Source organism: Chaetodon auriga, chromosome 19 (genome assembly GCF_051107435.1).
Source record: "Chaetodon auriga isolate fChaAug3 chromosome 19, fChaAug3.hap1, whole genome shotgun sequence".
Classification (NCBI taxonomy): domain Eukaryota; kingdom Metazoa; phylum Chordata; class Actinopteri; order Chaetodontiformes; family Chaetodontidae; genus Chaetodon; species Chaetodon auriga.
The window spans coordinates 8,047,478-8,067,313 of NC_135092.1; the positions used below are offsets into that span (position 1 = coordinate 8,047,478).

The window sequence follows — 19,836 nt, forward strand, 5'->3', positions numbered from 1 at the left end:
CAGCCACTGAAAGCTTTGCAGACTTTTTGCTCATTCACACAGATGTGTTGACCTTTGTAACTTTGAATAGAAGTAGCTGCTGCTGTTGCTGCATTGCTAAAAGCTTGAATTCTCAAACCTCAGTGTTCTCTCCTTCACAGTGTTCTGGGTAACCAGGAAGGCTTCGAGTGCTACGAGCTGCAGGTCTGCGTCAAAGACTACTGCTTCGGCCGCGCCGACAGAGTGGTCGGCTTGGCTGTGATACAGTTGAGAGACATCACAGTAAAGGGAAACTGTGCGTGCTGGTGCCCGCTGGGCCAACGCATCCACATGGACGACACAGGCCTCACCGCCATGCGAATCCTCTCCCAGCGCTCCAACGACGATGTAGCCAAGGAGTTCGTGAGGCTGAAGTCAGAGACTCGTTCGGCCGAGGAGGGCAGATGAGGAGAGCTGGAGAGGGAGGAAGGAGAGAGACAGAAAGGATGGAAGGCCTCCAAATTTTAACAATAAGAGAAGGGCCTCAAGGGACAGTCTTGTCAAAAAAGCAGGGAATTACTTTCCATAGATGGCCATGTGAACTCGTTCTTAGACCTTTTATGTGTCTTAGCTGCTGTTGACTGTTTAGCCAAGCTCACCGACACACTGTCACATTCACACTCTGGGTATTTTGGGTAAACACTCGCTTTCCGTGTTCCTCAAACACACGTTATTTACCGAGCTACTGTACAGCACACAGACACCGGCTCACCCAACCTCCACACTCACCAGCTGTTTCGGCAGTGGCCACTTACTCAGTCATTTAAGCTTCTTTTTTTTTTTTTTTTTAAACCCCTCTCCTCATCAGTGCACACGCCACAGCCTCAAGGGAACAGAGGATGCCAGGCCCCGCTGCAGGGCCCAGACAAGTTCCCACACCTTCCCAGTGTTGTTGTGCAATAACCCCACCGAAACCCTTCAAACCGTGGCCGTGTGTTTGATGCCTTACAAACTGTGAATGTTTGAAGTAAAAACAGTTGTTTTGAATGCCCTCTTCTGTAGCTCCACTGTGATGGTTTGAGTAAATGTGAAAATACTGCTTGTTTATCATAAAGGGGTCTTTTGTGTGAAGAATGACTGGTAGCTAGAAGACAGTCCAAGCTCTGCAAGGACTTAGCAAGTGAAGCAGATGATGTAAAGTTAATCTTGTGTCAAGAGAAGGTACTAAAAACCCATAATTTGACCCCTTGAAGGATTGTTCAGTCTAATGTGTGCCTTGACTTGTTACGTTTCCGTTCCTGTTTCCCCAGGAAGGACAGCAGTGACGTGATCGGTAAATAATCAAGCGGTAAAATGAACAACAATGTGATTTAAATCAAAATCTCATGAAAAAATGAGACCAAACATGCGAACATTCACTCTGGCCATATTTATGTAGAAGCGTCAGCTCCATCAACAACTCTCGGCTCGTGTTGTAACCATGATGGTGCAGCCATTTTATTTATTTTTTATACATATTTATTTTTTTTGTCTGTGCTCTTCAAAGCCCATGATTAAAAATGTTGTTTACTGGGAGCAGAATGGTGTGTTGGAGAATTTGCACAGCTTTTGGCGCTGCAGCATAAACTGCAGCTCAACTGAAGAGTTTCTTAAGATGAGATACACAGAATCAAGTGACGACCAGGTGTTTGTTAGGAAATTACTGACAAAGCTGGAGATCTATAATAGAGAGAACTCTTACAGAATTGTTCATTTATGGTAAAGAAATATTGCATGTTGAACTTCGGGGAAACAACTTTTTCTTCCAAATAGGACATCTGAACATTTGAACACGAGCTCCTCAGCTGCTGAGTTGATCAGGAGTGTAGAATAACTTAAGGTTTACATATATCTTCCTGCTCTGTTTTCTTCTGCTCTTCCTATGAGTGGCCTTACTTTAATAATAATAATAAAAAAAAAAATGTGTATCATTTTTTAAATTTATCCTTGTGTTTCCTTTGGCTGTTTCCTGAGGATCGGCCACCGCTTTGCCCATAATGATGTCAAACAAGTTCTCCAAGTGACGTTCCTTATCATTTTGTACTCTTTGATGATATCTAGACTGTTCTGTTCTGTTCTGTTCCTGCTAGCGTTTTGTAAATGTTCATCCTTAATCCTCTTTAATAGTCTGGAATGATGTCACTGTTTTGTAAGCTGTGGGTCAGTTTTACGGAAAGGGGTCGTATACAGTGCAATGTGTGCCAGTGAATAAACTGATGGAAGAATATTAAAATGTTACTCGTAATGAAGGCTGGGTATTTGCTATGAAGTGTGTGCACAGTTTGAAACCCACCACACCCTGTAGGAACCACAAATTCATTTTTTTTTACGCTTCATTATACTTTGTGAATAATTCCTGTTATCGGTTTATGAGGGCAACGTTTCGTAGCCATTCTGTAAAATACATGTTCCTTGTGCCAAGTTGCAAGTGTTCACTTTTTTTTTTTATTTCTTTGTTTTCTAAATTTGGCAACCCTTGCACTATTACTAAGTCACTGCAATAGTTAACAAGTACAGTATATCAGTCACAGTAACTGTATTTTTGTGGTGTTTTCTTTGTATTGTCACTACTCTGAAATGTTGTTGTCGCCATGTAAACATTCCGATTAATGAATTTTGTATAAAGTATTTGAGAAGTACCTATAAACGTGCCTCCCTGCTTTCTTACAGCATGATATGACTGCAGACTTCCATTGGACTTTTTGGTTAAATGTTATCTGCATGATCACGCAGCTCCTGAGTTGCTTAATTACAGCCAGTTGAATGCAAGTGCACTGTTAAACAGTTTGCCATGAGTTTATTGAGGTTTCAACGATGATTATGGAGACGTGAGGATTATGATGTGTGCGAGTCATCTTATCAAACCAGGGTGTGATTTATGGTCTGACCTTCACCACCTCGGACTGTAGCCATTGTATGTAAAGAAATCCGGATTGCAGCAGTCTTGGGCATCATCGTTGGACTCGGGGCCTGCTGGGGCTCAGGCAGAGCTCAGGCAGGTAAGTCACTTACCACACACATAGATGGAGAGAAGCACCGGTGAAAAGCACCTTTGACACATATTAAATGTTTTTCTTTGCATGGTTTAATTAGTACAAATCAATTATTGCATCTAACTTACAAGATTGATTTCTCCTATTGGTAACTCTAATTTAACATGAATTTTTGGTTTTAAATACAATATGTTCTTTCGTTTACATCCTATAAATACTCTTGAATTTCTCTTTTAAATTACTTTGTCTGGAAATTGATCCACATGACATGTGGATCGACGCATTCAGTGTTTCCTGTTGAGGTCAGAGTTGCATGTCTGTGCATGCGCATCTGTGCATACATGCAGGTAAGTGTTAATGTCCACTCAAAGGCGCACACACACACACACACACACACACACACACACACACACACAATAACTAATTTAACAAGCGGTTCATGTTGAGGTCCCCTGGACGACAGAGTGCACCTTTGTGTTAGAGCCCAGGTATTAAATTCCATTTCTGAAAGCACCTGGATGTGCATGTCAGTGGTAAAGTCACAATATTCAGAGCTTTTTAAGTCATTAAAATGCTTCCAAAATGCAATAAATATGTCTTTTTTTCTTGTACCTGTGAAGAGGCTCAATGTGAGTTGGATTAACGGAGCTGATATTGAAAATGTCAGAGAGATAACTTCTCAGTCTGAGCATGCGCACCCATCACAATGTCTGCTATATACCTGACTGCCCAGATTACAACCATACTGTGGCCCTGATTGGCTGGAGCCATTCACCTGTACTGTTATTTACTGCCCCTCCACTCCTGCCTCGTCTCACCGTCCAAGTCCAAAGATCACTGTAGTGTTTGCTCAAGCCCTGAGCTGTTAGGCGTATGGGGATCTCAGCTCTTCCTGCATGAACCTGAAACCCCTACTGTAGGCGCCTCTCTCACTAGTCCACCACTTCACCTGTCGCCCATCCTGCATGTCTTACAGCCAGCTGGAGGCCCCCGTCGAACCCCATTCTCTGCGTGGGACTAGGTTGGTGCCTGGACGTCCAAACAGAGCACGGACGAGGGCCTGGATTTACTTTGTCTGAGGCGGAAGCGAAGGGAGGACTGAAACTTGGAGGTTTCTCCCTCTCTTTTTGTGTGGTCCTGTGTCTGTGAGCAGGACTCAAAGGACACCAGAAATCCCATTTTTGTTTGAGGTACGTTGCTGATTTTCATTTGCTTTCAGACACTGGCGAAACGGTGGATGTACAGCACTTTTGTGGAAATAGATCAGGAAGGGGCTCACAGTTTAAACCCCGAAATGTGAAAAACATGAAATACACGACTAATCCAAGTCCCGGCCGAGTGGCTCAGTCACATTCTGTTTCATAGTTGTGTGAGAGCATATGTTTATTCAATGACTTGGAGTTCTTGCCTGATTCTGAACGAGTCAAATGTTCATGGCCATATCATTATCTAAATCACTGTGCTTATGGATTATCTGCTATAGATCTCTCTGGTACAAAAGGTTGAGAAAGGAGTGGCTTGATGTCTTTATAGCTCTTCACTACAGATAAAGTGGTTATTTCCTGATACTAACACAAGAGAGTCTCATGCATGTCCGCCATGTTTTCTCTCTTAAATCTTATGTTTCCATCAAATGTGTTTAGCCATGCACAGAAACAGACCTTCAATTTTCAGCTGTGAGAACAAAGCAGGGCCTCGGTTACAGAGTTGATCATTTGAATGAGGACCTGAGTTGAACCTTGTGTGTCATTTCCTTGACACAGTTTCACAGTCTGTCCAAAAGCTATGGCTCTAATTTCTTATATGTGAAACATATCAGTATGGAAGGAGGAAAAAACTCAGTTTCACAGCCTCATCGAGGCTCAAAAAGGCTCCTCTTTTTATCCTTCCATCATTTGCATCTCTTCTTCTTGACTGCATCCAGCAGATGTTTCCTGTATGTTGCAAATCTCTGCTTTTAAAAAGCATTTCTTCTGCTCATAACTGGATATCTATTTGGATTTTTACACTGAACCATGCATGACCTTCCATAAATAAACTGGTTCTCCCTCACTTTTACCACAGTTTCCCCTTTCAGTTGCTATCTTCACTCTGTGATGAGTACACATGTGCTCTTTCTCTAGGTGTGAAATATGGAGAAACTGAGCTAAAGATGGGGTCGGTAGCTTCATACTTTCGCCGGTTGTGTGGGAAGGAGGAAAAAGGAGGTGAGAGTATAACTGTGTTTGTAAGTGTTCTCCCACTGTGTTTGTAACAGTCAGTGGACTAATAGCACTAAGGCTTTTATGTACTACATGTTGTACTTGAATAAATTGACATTTTTCTCCTGGTAGTGCTGCAACGTTTTCATCCCTCTCTACTCTCAATCTTTGTTCACAGAGGAGGAAAGATACTTACGAGCTAATGACAGACCTTTCAACCTGTCTTATAACTATGCTGTAAGTAAAGCAAGAAAAACTGTTTGTGTGTATTCACCAGCTCAGAGTTTAGTGACTGTCCTTGCAAAGTCTTTAAATATAAGTCATGGTGCATTGTATCCCTCTGCTTCAGAACAATGCCATCAAGACCTCCAAATACAACATTTTCTCCTTCCTGCCACTTAACCTCTTTGAGCAGTTCCGGAGGCTCGCCAACGCGTACTTCCTCTTCCTCATGATCCTTCAGGTAGACCTTTCTCTTTGTTTATCTCCTCTAGTGTTGTGACGGACGTTAGCAAGGTCAAGGTCAAATGTATTCATAGAGCGCTTAAAGGCAAACCAGTGGTTGACAAACTGGAACTGGAAGAAGTTGAGTCTGTGCATCAGTTGATGCAACAGACACAAGGTATTAAAGCATTTTAAATGTGAGTGTGTGTGTGTGTCTTCTGTTGACAGCTAATCCCACAAGTCTCCTCTCTCTCCTGGTTCACCACTGCTGTCCCTCTGATTTTGGTGCTGTCCATAACAGCAGTCAAGGATGCCAGCGATGACATAGTAAGCTGAACCGGTTGGTACTAAACGTGTCATTTAATCAAAATGTCTGATCTAAACAAACGCTGTTTTCTCCTTGTGCACTGTCATCTGAGCAGAACAGACACAAAAGCGACAATCAAGTGAATAACCGCAAGGTGGAAGTCCTCATCGAGGGACAGTGAGTCATTTAAGATACAAATTTCACATTATATGTTCAGAAATACAAATGACAACACAGCTGGAGTACAGTTCTGAATTTAAAAGGTCGTGTTTTGGATGATTTTTTTTATGCGCAGTGTTGTGATTTCATGGTATGTTTCATGTTTGTATTTTTCTGGCAGACTGAAGAATGAAAAATGGATGAACGTTCAAGTTGGAGACATAATCAAGCTGGAGAGTAACCAGTTTGTCACGGTAAGTTTGGAGATGCTACGATAAAGATTAAAGGTGATTTGGTTTTCTGATTGCCAGGGGATGTGTGTTTCATGGCATTTTATGGGATGTAAGTGCGTCTCATCTTGTCATCTTCTGTCTTTCCAGTTGTCTGTACTGTATTTGATGCTTTCATTCATAGGCGGACCTCCTGTTGCTGTCCAGCAGTGAGCCTCTCAATCTGGTCTACGTAGAAACGGCTGAATTAGATGGGTGAGTGTGACGGCTGATGTCTCGCACCGTCTTGGATTTCCCTTCAGCGGCATCCTTCTCATGTCCTCTTTGTCTCCCCCAGTGAAACCAATCTGAAGGTGAAACAGGCCCTGACTGTAACCGGAGAGATGGGAGACAGCATCGATGCACTGGCTGGCTTCAATGGTGAGAAGCTGAAAGAAACGTCAAACAGACACATTTTTAGAACTGCAGTCTGGCAGAGAAGCTTTTTTGCTTTTGATTGACTGGACTATACTCACTACTGACTACATGAGATAGATTTCCACACTCAAACGCAGCGGTTAGCTGTTACTTCGGAAGTGCTGCTGACACCAACCTCTGTCTTTCTCAGGTGAAGTGAGATGTGAGCCTCCTAACAACCGTCTGGACAAGTTCAAAGGAACCCTGACTATGAACGGACAAGTTTACGCTTTAGACAACGACAAGGTGCTGCTCAGAGGATGCACTCTGAGGAACACGGACTGGTGCTTCGGTCTGGTCATCTTCGGAGGTAAACTCTCACCAGCTGCCTGCTAATAGCAGTTACCAGCCGTGCTGTATATTCTGATAACAACTGAATGACAACGTGACGGTTTACAGCTAAGTTTTGGGGGTGCACCGCCCAAGTCCAACAGAGGCTGCTCATGCTGTGTGCAAGATACCAGTTTCAGTGGGAAAAAATGTATTTATTTTATTATAAATAAGATTGACCAAACCAAAGTAATACATAACATAGCAGTTAGATACAGCAGTGAATAATAATAAATGAAATTTACGGGGATAATGGTGAGTGATGGTAAGTAGAATCATTAAATCTATTAAGCTATGCTGCATTTTGGTAAATGACTAACCTGCATTCAACTAATTTTACTTTGGAGTGTTGGCATTTGCACTGGATAAACAAAAACTGTATTTGACTCAAATTTGCTCAAAGTGACAACCTCCAGAACTGAATGAAGCCAACTCTGAAATTCCTTGAACAGGAATTTTCTGGATCTGGAATTGGCATTTATACACCCACATCATGCACATGTTGTTAGGAAGTCACTGACTGAATATGCATGTGAGGGTCATGAATACAAACTTGACAGAATAAGAATTAGCTCTATCTGCATGACTGTAAGTGCATCTGACTAACAGATTGAGCTCTTCCAGGTCCCGACACTAAGCTGATGCAGAACAGCGGAAAGACGACGTTCAAACGGACGAGCATCGATCACCTGATGAACGTCCTGGTGTTGTGTGTGAGTTTGATGCCCATGCACACACAAATACACAGTCGATACACACACACAGTGTCTTGTCTTCTCTTAATTTGGGGACTTTGTATTCTCTCTTGAGTTGAAAATTATCGTTTAACATTTCCTCTAGTTATAAAAACTATGTGTAAAACTACTTGGAGGCAGTTTAGATTTGTTTCTTTTACAAGTCAATAAAAGTCACTCATTACTTAATGGCCCTTGAGTTCACTCAAGCATTATCTTCATAGAGGCTGTTCATTTTTAACAATATGTGACAATATATTGAGATGTGTGGTGTCTTCTGTCCATCAGATCTTTGGTTTCCTGGCGACTATGTGCACCGTTCTGGCCATCGGCAATGCAATCTGGGAGGTGAAGGAGGGCTCGGTGTTCACAGCCTTCCTCCCTCGTGAACCGGGCATTGATGTTAGTCTCTCAGCCTTCCTCTCCTTCTGGTCCTACATCATCGTCCTCAACACGGTGGTGCCCATTTCTCTCTACGTCAGGTATGTTCCAGCACGGACGGATAATAAAATCAGAAAGTAAACAAAGGTATCAGAATCTTTGCTTACCCTCATCTGTGTTGATGTCAGCGTGGAGATCATCCGCCTGGGGAACAGCTTCTTCATAGACTGGGACCGGAAGATGTACTACCCCAAGAACGACACTCCTGCGCAGGCGAGGACCACCACGCTCAACGAGGAGCTGGGCCAGATCAAATACATCTTCAGCGACAAGACGGGCACCCTGACGCAGAACATCATGACTTTCAATAAGTGCACTATCAATGGGAAAGCTTACGGTGAGCAGCTCTGCTTGTGTATAAAAGACGAGTAGAATGGAAGCGCCAGTGTGAGCTGAATGATTGATTTTGGAGTATTTCTGCTATTCAGGGGAGCTGTTTGACTTTGCTGGACAAAGGGTGGAAATAACAGAGGTGAGAGGAGAATGCTGACACGTGCTTGTATACTTTTGTGATTTCTTTTATTTGTGTTTAGTGTATATTAATAAGTTTTGTGTTTCTCTCTGCAGAAGACAGAGAGAGTGGACTTCTCCTGGAACCAGCTGGCGGATCCAAAGTTCATGTTTCATGACCACAGTCTGGTGGAGACGGTGAGAGAGGAAAACGCGGAACCTCAGGCCTTCTTCCGCCTGCTCGCTCTGTGCCACACCGTCATGCCTGAGGAAAAGAAAGAGGGTGAGCGTCCTCTAATGGACATTTGTATTACTGCAGAGGCTTAGAACAGAAGAATTACACCACTTATGTTTAGTTAAATGGTCCTAATAGATCCTAATAGAATCCTAAATAATACAGATTTCATTTTCACTCTAACATCTTTTCCTCTTCATGTTAACCATTTAGCAGCACCAGGATGACCTTCAATTCCTAACAAACTGAGTTTTCAAAAAGTATTAAAGCCACCATGTGTAAGATTTCAAAACGTGTCTGTGGCGCCCTCCAGTATTAACTTTCTTTCTTCCTTTCCTCTCTTGCCGTCTTTACCTCCTGGCAGGGGAGCTCTACTATCAGGCTCAGTCCCCGGATGAGGGCGCTCTGGTGACTGCAGCTAGAAACTTCGGGTTTGTGTTCCGCTCTCGCACACCAGAGACCATCACGGTCATGGAGATGGGCAAACAAGTCGTCTATGAACTTCTGGCTGTTTTGGACTTCAATAATGTGCGAAAGAGAATGTCAGTCATAGGTGAGAGAAACTACGATCACTGATGTTTCTGTGCCATCTGCCCCACAGTGACCAAATCCATATCATTCTTTCCAAGAGGCTAATTTAAACTCATGCTGTCTGTCGTGAAAATGATTCTAGCCACAAGTTTATGTGTCAAACCTCATGACTCTGTCCTCGCTAAGTAACTTCCACCATGAATTCCAGTGCGTAACCCCGAAGGCAAGCTGACTCTTTACTGCAAAGGAGCAGACACCATCATCTTTGAAAGACTCCACTCGTCCTGTGACAAACTGATGGAAGTTACCACCAAACACCTGAATGTAAGTGATGCGGTTGGATTCTTGTGCATGCCGACACGAAACGAACGCACATTCAGAATTTGTCAGGATTTTGGTTTTGAACTGCTTTAACCCGTCGAACCGAAACAGGAGTATGCAGGCGATGGCCTCCGTACACTGGCTCTGGCGTACAAGGACTTGGATGAGGAGTTTATGGTTGGATGGAAACAGCGCCACCATGAGGCCAGCACTGCCATGGATGGACGAGAGGAGAGACTTGATGCACTTTATGAAGAAATAGAGAAAGACATGCTGGTTAGTCCACATGCTAAATACTAATTATAGTAATTGTGGTTGGTAGTTTACTTTAGTTTTTTTGGAGAGTAATTTTATATACTGTATATCCTGCTTCATAATATGTTAAATGAATAATGATGAGACATGATGAAACACCCTGATGAACAAAAAGATCTAATATGCAGATTTAAGTGCCAGCTAAACCAGCTTTGCTTTATCCCCATGTGTTATGTTTCAGGTTATTTAAATTATGTGAGAGAAAGAACGCAAGCATGGCTTTAAAAATTTAGCTTCCAGTCTTGAAAGTATTGGAAAATACTATCGAAATTGAAAATGCTTTTTGTCTATCACAGTTGATACCTTTTCACATGACCTCTCTGTGGTTTTTAGCTGTTGGGAGCGACAGCAGTGGAGGACAAGCTGCAGGACGGCGTGCCACAGACCATAGAGCAACTGGCTAAAGCTGACATCAAAATCTGGGTGTTGACTGGGGATAAACAGGGTTAGTGTCATGTATTGTATATTCCTGTTCAAATAACACAGCAATACAAAGTGATATTCTAAGTGATATCAAGTGATATAGTGTATATTGTCATATTCTTGCTGTTAATCTCCAAGGGTTCACATGACACATCTAAACATCCTGTAAATGAACTCAGTCAGAGAGTGAATGTTGTTGGCATGTTTGACAGATGAATTGCATCAGATTAATTGTAAATGTCGATGTTTTGAATCAGAGACGGCGGAGAATATCGGCTACTCCTGCAACATGCTGAGAGAGGAGATGAAAGACATTTTCGTTGTGGCTGCCAACACGGCTGAAGGAGTCAGAGAGGAGCTACAGTAAGTCAGTCAGAAAGAAATAACTGCAACACATGTACAATCTGCTTTCCAAAACTGTTAAGAAGCTCTATAAACCCTAAATAAAACAGACTGTGATCATTTACTAATCTTTTTTTTTACAAAGACGATATATTTAATGTTTTCAACTTCATTGATTTTTGTAAATATCTGCTTATTCTGAATTTGATGCAAGCAACACGTTTCAGACAAGTTGGCACAGAGCAACTAAAGACTGGGAAAGTTGTGGAATGCTCCAAAAACACCTGTTTGGAACGTTCCACAGGTAAACAGGCTGATTGGTAACAGGTGAGAGTATCATGATTAGGTATAAAAGGGGCATCCTGGGAAAGCTCAGTCGTTCACAAACAAAGATAGAGTGAGGCTCACCACTTTGTGAACACATGGGCACTGGACGATTGACTTTTTTTTCTTTTTCTTTTTTTTTTAAACAATGGAAGACCCAGACATCAAGTTTGCCAGTTAAAGCACCCAGCACAAAGAACACTCCTGTTTACCATCTCAGCTGTTAACTCAATAAGGAGACAGAAAGAAACACATTTTGAAACATGTTGTGGGTAACATAAAGACTCAGGTGCTGAGAATCACACTGGATATGGGGCAAAGTCTTTACTGAGAAAGCTGGTAGGTCTAGAGGGGACACCAGTCCAGTCACAGAAAAAAGAACTCCAGGCAAGAAAAAGGTAAAAATCCCAAATCCAGTAAAAATCTAAAACTGTAAATAGGAAGAACTGCTGGAAAGCAATGATCACACAGACATGAACAAAGATAATCCGACAGAGGTAGCAGGACAAACAAGGAACAATGTAAACAGGGTTAGCTACTGACAAAATCAGGGGCAGGTGAGCACTGATGTGGGCGATCAAGGAGGCAGTAAACCCATGAGGACAGGAACTGTTTCTACTTAAATAAAACAGGAAGTAAAACATGCACAGATTAGCAGGATGTTACAGATCTTATCTCGAGTTTCAAATAAAGTTTTCTACATTACTGACGCTGCTTCAAAATGTTTTTTTGAGGGCTGTTGAAGGAGGCATTCTGTTTACTGCCATGAAGAAGAGGAGTGGCTGATTAAAGTTTATCATTACATTCAATAAACTTTTATTGGCCTGTTGATCCTTAAGCCCCACTGGCATTATCTTTTAACTCTTTAGCTGATACTAAGTTTATGTTAGATAATTTTTCTTTATTCCACTTGATAAGATACAGCTAAAATAATTCAGAGCTTTTTATTGACTAACCCACCCTTCATGTCTTCCTGTTTTCAGGAATGCAAGAAGGAAAATGTGTCCTGAATCTGCGGCTGAGCCATCTGTGAAGAAGGCCCGTGCGGGCCTGTTTTGGCTTAAGAAGACTGAGACTGTGCAGGATGAGAAAGTGGATGGAGAATATGGCCTAGTTATAAATGGACACAGTCTGGTAAGAAGGCTTCTTCAGGCACATCACAACCTCATTTGTCTCAACTTGTCCTCGATCCAGAAAAAGTCCCGCTGGATGTCCCATGGATGGTGCAACATTGTACCATTAATTTTTACAGAATTTTACAGGCTCATAGTGGTGTTTTTAGGCTTAATGTATTTAGGTTAACAAAAATGAAGGATTCACAACGTACTGTATTCCTGACAGTGTGGAGAGTGCTTTCATTTTGGTGTCTGGTTAAAATCTTTCAAGGGTTGCATTAGGGGGTCCTGACTCATGACCTCAATATGATCAGCAATCCCTTCTTCCCTTTCATCTTCAGGCGTTTGCCCTGGAGAAGGACTTAGAGCTGGAGCTGCTGAGGACAGCGTGTATGTGTCAGACAGTGATTTGCTGCAGGGTCACCCCTCTGCAGAAGGCCATGGTTGTCCAGCTGGTCAAGAAATACAAGCAGGCCGTCACCCTTGCCATTGGGGACGGGGCCAACGATGTCAGCATGATCAAGGGTAAGCTCATTCGAGGTTTGTGTTAGACAAAACAGCTGGAGGATAGTTACTGTTCCTCACTGTGTGAATTCTGTACCTTTATTTGCCGTCCACCCTTCAGCTGCTCATATTGGTGTCGGCATCAGCGGTCAGGAGGGCATGCAGGCGGTTCTCTCCAGCGACTACTCCTTTGCCCAGTTCCGTTACCTGCAGCGCCTCCTGCTGGTGCACGGTCGCTGGTCCTACCTACGCATGTGCAAGTTCCTACAATATTTCTTTTACAAGAACTTCACCTTCACCTTTGTGCATTTCTGGTACGCCTTCTTCTGCGGCTTCTCTGCACAGGTGAGGGACACATGTTGGAATTATGTGGCATAATTTGGTGAGTTACACGCAATGCGAGAAAATAAGGAATCTAGCATGGCCTGAGTAACTCTAAGTATACAGCAAAATACAGTACGGATGCTCAAGGTACTGTAATATGAAAAGCATATAGCAATATAGCAACACAAACTCATGTCCAAAGACATGTCCTATATGCTCAAATGAAAGTCCTGCACAGACACTTCTCCATCCACACTGGAAAAATATAAAATACAAATGAAGAATTGTCTTTGCTGTCCCTCTGTACAGACTGTGTATGACGAGTGGTTCATCACCTTGTACAACCTGGTCTACACAGCTCTTCCTGTCCTCGGCATGAGCCTCTTCGACCAGGTAAACTAGGAAAATTAGTCACTAGTCTGAAACAGCTTAGAAACTGAAATTCAACTTATTTTTTATTGGGGTTTGTTTCTGCAGGACGTGAATGACCGCTGGAGTTTCCAGTATCCTCAGCTCTATACTCCAGGCCAGCTGAACCTGTACTTCAGTAAAAAAGCCTTTGTGCGCTGTATGATGCACAGCTGCTACAGCTCCCTCGTCGTCTTCTTCATCCCATGGGCTGCCATTCACGACACGGTCCGAGATGACGGCAAAGACATCGCTGACTATCAGTCCTTTGCTTTATTGGCACAGACCTGTCTGCTGGTGGTGGTGTACATACAGGTGAGGAATATAGTTCTTGTCACCAGAAGTATCACAGTGCAGTGGAGCTGCAGGGTTTATGTATCAAAGTGATGAAGTGCCTTGATTTTTTAAGGCATTTAATACAGTGAATTAGTGAAAAATTTTATCTATAAATGTCTATATCAAACTGCTATACATGCACTAAAATAACATGTGCTTTGAGAGATTTTATTCATATCAAAATGACATGTTTCAGCTGGGTCTGGACACCCATTACTGGACAGCAGTCAACCAGTTTTTCGTATGGGGCAGCCTGGCCGCTTACTTTGCCGTCACGTTCACCATGTACAGCAACGGCATGTTTCTCATCTTCACCTCCTCGTTCCCCTTCATTGGTGAGTCAATTCAGCTATTAGTCTTAGTCTTCCCAAAGCTGACGTAGCCCGTTATGCACAGGTTTATATGATTTCTAAAAGGCTGACAATAATAAAAAGCAAGTGAGAATTAGGTTGCCAGTAATCCTGCTGCAACCTGAGTGAATCCTTATTTTTGTGGTTTATGCATTGAATGTTAACCCTTTTAGATGTGTGCAGAGTCACTTACAACCCATACACAATACTGTTGAGTTGTATAAGAATAAACCATCTTACTATGTGATTCTGACTGCTGATCGGATGCTTTTGGGGCTCCAGGTACTGCCAGGAACTCTCTGAACCAGCCTAATGTGTGGCTGACCATCTTCCTGACTTCCCTCCTCTGTATTCTGCCTGTGGTGGCTTTCCGCTTCATTCTCATTCAGCTTCGGCCCACCATCAATGACAAGGTGAGAGAAGACATGGCAGAGGCCATCTAAAACCAACCAACGTTTAAAATGAGGGTTTTAAAACGTTATATGGTGATACATCATTCAAATTCTGCCTTCCCACATTATCTCTCAGGCTACAATCTGGCCTTCTGATATGTTAAGTATATAAGAGGGCTGTAATGTAGGCAACAGAAACAAAAAAGAAGGATGACTATAATAGATTGATCAACTGACACACTGACTTGTTACTGACAGATGCCTCTAGAGGTCATATTTGCTTAGTTTTAGAAAGATTAGAAAAGCTAAAATATGTTTGAAATATCATGATTTGGAATTAGAAGTTCTGTCTGGCCAAGGCTTGACAGAAGCAATCATATTCTTTGTTTCAAAACAAAAATCAACTATGACAGAGTTGTAAGATATTTGAGCTAAGACAAGAGTTTATATATACTTATGTATATTGAACTATTTTGAACAGTTAGCAGCATGGTAGAGTTAACATTAATGAAACTTTCACTTACCACAAGAATCCGAAAATTTGTCTCACAAATACTTGGTTGACATTTGTAACGGTGCCATTCATAATGCTTTTGGTCATTTTTTCTATTTAGATATGGAGCATTTTAATTCTAAGGTCACAGTATGGCATAAGAAGTAATTTACATTTAAGATATATATTACATCAAACAGTATACAAGCCTGTCCTGCATGAGCAAATGTAAGCAGGGCCACATTAAGGACTTGTCCCTCTCTCCCCCCTCTAGGTGAGACATAAGGTGCGGAAAGAGGCTCTGCCAGCTCCTGCTCCTCGCCGCCCACCTCCCAGGCGCATCAGCACCCGTCGGTCTGGCTACGCCTTCTCACACTCCCAGGGCTACGGAGATCTGGTGATGTCTCGGAAGTTCCTAAGACCCCTGAAGAGTCGACCGGTCCTGCATATCCAAAAAGACTCCCCTCTGGCTCAGAATCAGCCACAGCACTACCGCACCATCACAGAGGAGCCGGAAGGGTCACAGAGCCCTTAGACAGGAAGCATGCAGGGACACTGCAGAGTGCGTGGGAGCAGTTTTTATTTCGGAGTCGAGCTCACACTCATGAGAGGACGCACAGGATGAAGTGCACTCCCTGCATCGTTTCCAGGTCAAACTTTTTCCACTTAAAACTGAGTGCTCCACTGGTGCTTGTGCATGTTTTACCTTAATAAGTAAAACTCTCATACACATTTTCTAAAACATACCAGAAGCTTTTAGATAATTAATCATTTTAGACAATTCATTTCATTACAACTTCAATCAACAAGTGGAGAACTGATTTAGCTCTGCAATTAGTCACAGCGAACATTTATTTTGTAGTTTTGTATCTGTCATATGGTAACACAGTTTCCATCAGGGACTTTTTTGAGAATATGCATTCAAGCACACTTCAGTCTCTGCAGTTTGAAAGCCAGGGGTTAGAAAGCACATTTTAATTTCAAAAAGAGAGATTAAATCCACAGTATTTCACAACATGCATACTGGTTTTATTTATTGTTTGACCTCTGACTTTGAATTTTCCAACAACACAGCTCCTAATTGTAACACTTATTCCTTCATTTCAACTGAGCTTTATTGTGATTACATCTGCATACAGTGAAAGAAAGTCTTTCATTTCCAAGATAAAACTGAATAGAAACCTGCATACAGTTTGTACATAAAGGGCTAAGACATGTAAAACCAGAAACTGTGATGAGATTAATTTATCTGTAGGTTGTTTTTAGAGTTAAGTTAAAGAAAAATGTAAAGGTTGCCAAGAGCTGATCTGGCGAAACTGGATTACCACACTGCCTGAAACATGAATTTGTATTTTGTACTTTTTAATTATTTTTCTTGTTTCCCTACAATGAATTGTTAGTGCTCAGGGTGTCATCATGAGAGAAGATAAAACAGTGTTCTCAGCTTCAGCTGAAAACTACGATGAACCTGTTGTTTACACGATTATTTACATAAAGATCTTTTTTTTATTTTTATTATTGTCCTTCTCTGTTAGTGATCTGTTTGTTCATTCATGAGGAGATGCGTAACTTGTTCAGTCGGTACCACTTAGTCACAGTATTTTCAAAGTACAGCTAGGGGTCAGTGTTGTCTTTGTAACTGTGTTTTCAACAAAATAAAGGCACCGCAATGGTTTAAGTGTCATATGAGGGACAGCCCAGCACACCCTTCTTTCAGTCCTACCACATATTTTGCCATTGTGTGTTCTAATTAATGAGGTCAGGCTCTTCAGACTCTCATCTGATGAGATTTTTGTCAACTGATAGATCGCCATGAGCCTTCAAGTCTCTACAGGAAGTAACATCTGTGAATAAAACAAATAACTTGACTGACTTTTGTAGCCATTGTTTGATAAATTATTTCACCATTAAGGCAAACAATAAAGCAAATCAATACAGGAAGTGAATAAATGGAACTATATATAAGTAGAAGTCATCATACAGAATTTAAGTAGTTGCCTATATGCGCTTGATTTGTTTAGATGTAAGCACTGTTTTAAGCTCCATACAGCTATTTAGAATTTCACCACAGGATACTGGAATAACTGTTGTATGAATAGATAGACTGATAGAAGCACGCAGGCAGCACGAACCTGCAAAAGTCCACACTGTATCATCACACACAGAGCCGTCAGAATCTTTACGGACAAAAATGGCTGATTATTGTAAATATTTTATAACCTGACCTCTTTTAGGAAGGCCCAGCCCAAACCTCTTCCAGATTTGTTTGCATTATGTATGCACTCTCTGCCTGTCTTCCTCTCTCTCTTCATTCACATTTCCCATACATACATCTGCAGCCACACACACATATACTGCATTCAGCCCACAACTGCAGTGTCCTCTGGGGCTAGTGAGCGATGACATCACTAGTGGAGGGCTGTCCCAGCGTGGCACGGCTCCAGAAAAGCATTAAGTTTGCGGTCTGATCCACAAGAAAAAGAAACTGGTTGGCATGTATTACAGTGGATTAGGCTTTTGGAAACAAAACAAGTAGAATATAAAGGTCCAAAGTCCTAGATTTTGCAAAACAGATCTCCTCACTTGATATGTACATACAAAACTTAGCATTTTACATCTGAATGCCAGAGATATTCGCCATAAGGGTTAAAAACTGACACTCCTTCTCTTCCAGTTTAACCGTCGTTCTGCTCCTCCCCTTATGGCCATGCAGCACAGTCAGCACGCTCCTGTGTCTCCAGTGAAGGTCACTGAATGATCCCACAGTATGGAGCAGGAATGAGGACTGCTATGCTTTATAAATAGCCCGCCTGTGTGGCACACCCAAACCACTATCATGTACCTTTTCATTCTGAAAAAAACTAATTTTTATTGCACGTTGTAGTATTGTCCACGATCTACTTTTTAGCACATATCATTGAAAAATGAAAGTGTCAGTTAGTTAAATCCTTTGTGCTATTAATAGACAGTGCCATTTATTGAGCCAGTAATAAAAAGCAGCTTTGATTTGAAACTGGGAAGAATTGGGAATGAACAAACGAGCCAAAAATGGATGGGAGCCCAAGCACAGTGAACATTTATCGTGAGACATGCACTCAAATGTTTTTGGCAATGACACAAAACAATACAAATGAACACAGACACACATCAGGGAGACAGAGATGCATGCACACACTCTGATAATATCGTACAATCTCCCCGGGTCAAAGTTCAAGTGGAAAAGCTGCAGCCTGGTCTGACTGGTCGGCCTCTGTAAGAGGAGACAGCAGACTCAACTTTAAAGAGAATTTCACACTTGGCGGTCCAACTCGGACAAGGGATCACTGTGTGTTTCAGTCTACCAGGCAACAGTCTGCTGCTCTGCACAGACAGCAACCTTAACAAGTGTCCGAACGCAGTGGAGACATCACATACATGTCACAGTCAGGCACAGACATTGACATATTATGAGCTATTAAGTTGAGGTGGGGAATCTGCTATCTTGCGAGACTGCTGGATTCACACAAGATCACACAAGCCAAGGTTCCATCTTAGCAGGTTTCAAGTTACACGGTTGTAGCCAAACCACAGTGGTTTGGACCAATCACTGTCCTATTAGGGAACTACTGACAACTCCAAACAGTTTCCAAGAATGACTTACCAGAAGTTTCTGTGTAACAAAACTATCTGCCACGTTATGTCAGGGAACCTGTTCGCAAACAGTTGCTTATTTGCATATCTGGCTCCTCTGCTTTTGGTCTGTACAATCTTGTGAGGCAGACATGTGGCTCTTTAGTTGTTAAATGCTCTACTATGTTCACCAGCTAGTTGCTAACTTTGTCTGTCTTCTGTTTGCTGCTGGGCACGTGGTGCACAGTGGATTTCTAGAGCGTTTTCCCTGAATAGCTGCCTGCTGTAGAGAGAGTGAGAGTGAACCAAAACGGTGGCATTGTGGGTTAGGCAGATAAACAATCAGCTTAAGCTATAAAGCTCAGTAAAGCTGAGGGGGGGCTGCAAATTCAGGTGATAATTCTCTGTAGGTTCATCACTGTGAACGATTCCTTTAACAATTGTTAATACAAATGATAGAAATATCAAGTATAGCGAAACGTCACCGCTTATGATGTGTTATGAACATTGCAGCCTGTAGGGGCTGTTTCATGTTCCTCAAACATGTCATACGATTTGATGGATAGCCTGTTTATGATTGCATCCCAGAAAAAGCATGTAAGAGAGCACAGACATAAAGCATGTAATGAGGCCTATGGAGTGCTTCTAGTGTGACAGGAAGACAACGATCTGAACTACAACAGGAAACAACATACAAATGCAAAGGCTAATGTTGTTTAAGAAGAAAATGTTGGTGTTTATTTGAAGGCTTGGCTCACTCTGGACAGCCTGACTGTCTGTGAAGAGCCTGACAGAGGGGTGTTTCTGGATTAGACCGGTGACTCAGTGTTAAGACCTTTGCCTTAACAGAGATCCAGCATTGGTCCAACAGTGGCTTAACTCTTTAGATGTTTGACAAATAGTGTGTGTGCATGTGTATTTGTGTGAATGTCCACGAGATAGACAGAGAGACGTACAAAGAGTTATCTATAAGTAGAGCCTAAGTGGTGTCAGTTGTAAGTCTTGTGTCTAAATAAAGGATTACCTTCAACCTTAGAAAGTGCACACGCTCCCAGCTGCCACATTAGCACTA

At 42.1% G+C, this 19,836-nt stretch overlaps 2 protein-coding genes across 4 annotated transcripts in view; both read left to right on the forward strand.

Annotated features, from left to right (window-relative positions):
- Nucleotides 1–2,661, forward strand: part of unc13bb (unc-13 homolog Bb (C. elegans)) — a 60,037-nt gene extending 57,376 nt beyond the window's left edge. For all 3 annotated transcript variants that reach the window (XM_076757661.1, XM_076757662.1, XM_076757663.1), the window contains one exon: nucleotides 141–2,661. In XM_076757661.1, the coding sequence (XP_076613776.1) occupies nucleotides 141–426 (286 nt within the window). In that variant the 3' untranslated portion in view covers nucleotides 427–2,661. The remainder of the gene's footprint in view (nucleotides 1–140) is intronic.
- A 2,481-nt stretch (nucleotides 2,662–5,142) lies between these two features.
- atp8b5b (ATPase phospholipid transporting 8B5b) lies at nucleotides 5,143–15,690 on the forward strand. Its single transcript, XM_076758064.1, has 27 exons — nucleotides 5,143–5,197; nucleotides 5,370–5,428; nucleotides 5,541–5,654; nucleotides 5,864–5,962; nucleotides 6,058–6,119; nucleotides 6,283–6,355; nucleotides 6,516–6,586; nucleotides 6,669–6,751; nucleotides 6,939–7,097; nucleotides 7,742–7,830; nucleotides 8,140–8,333; nucleotides 8,421–8,629; nucleotides 8,721–8,764; nucleotides 8,860–9,025; nucleotides 9,342–9,530; nucleotides 9,717–9,832; nucleotides 9,941–10,105; nucleotides 10,478–10,589; nucleotides 10,825–10,930; nucleotides 12,217–12,367; nucleotides 12,690–12,873; nucleotides 12,974–13,197; nucleotides 13,486–13,569; nucleotides 13,654–13,899; nucleotides 14,117–14,255; nucleotides 14,553–14,683; nucleotides 15,430–15,690. Exons 1-27 carry the CDS (start codon nucleotides 5,143–5,145, stop codon nucleotides 15,688–15,690), a joined length of 3,585 nt encoding a protein of 1,194 aa, XP_076614179.1.
- Nucleotides 15,691–19,836: the final 4,146 nt, after the last annotated feature.

Bases quoted from the DNA above. Each gene is read 5' to 3' on its own strand.
- atp8b5b (XM_076758064.1), top strand. From the start codon at position 5,143: ATGGGGTCGGTAGCTTCATACTTTCGCCGGTTGTGTGGGAAGGAGGAA. The intron at 5,429-5,540 runs GTAAGTAAAGCA...CCTCTGCTTCAG, and splicing joins ACCTGTCTTATAACTATGCT to AACAATGCCATCAAGACCTC. The intron at 8,334-8,420 runs GTATGTTCCAGC...TGTTGATGTCAG, and splicing joins CCCATTTCTCTCTACGTCAG to CGTGGAGATCATCCGCCTGG.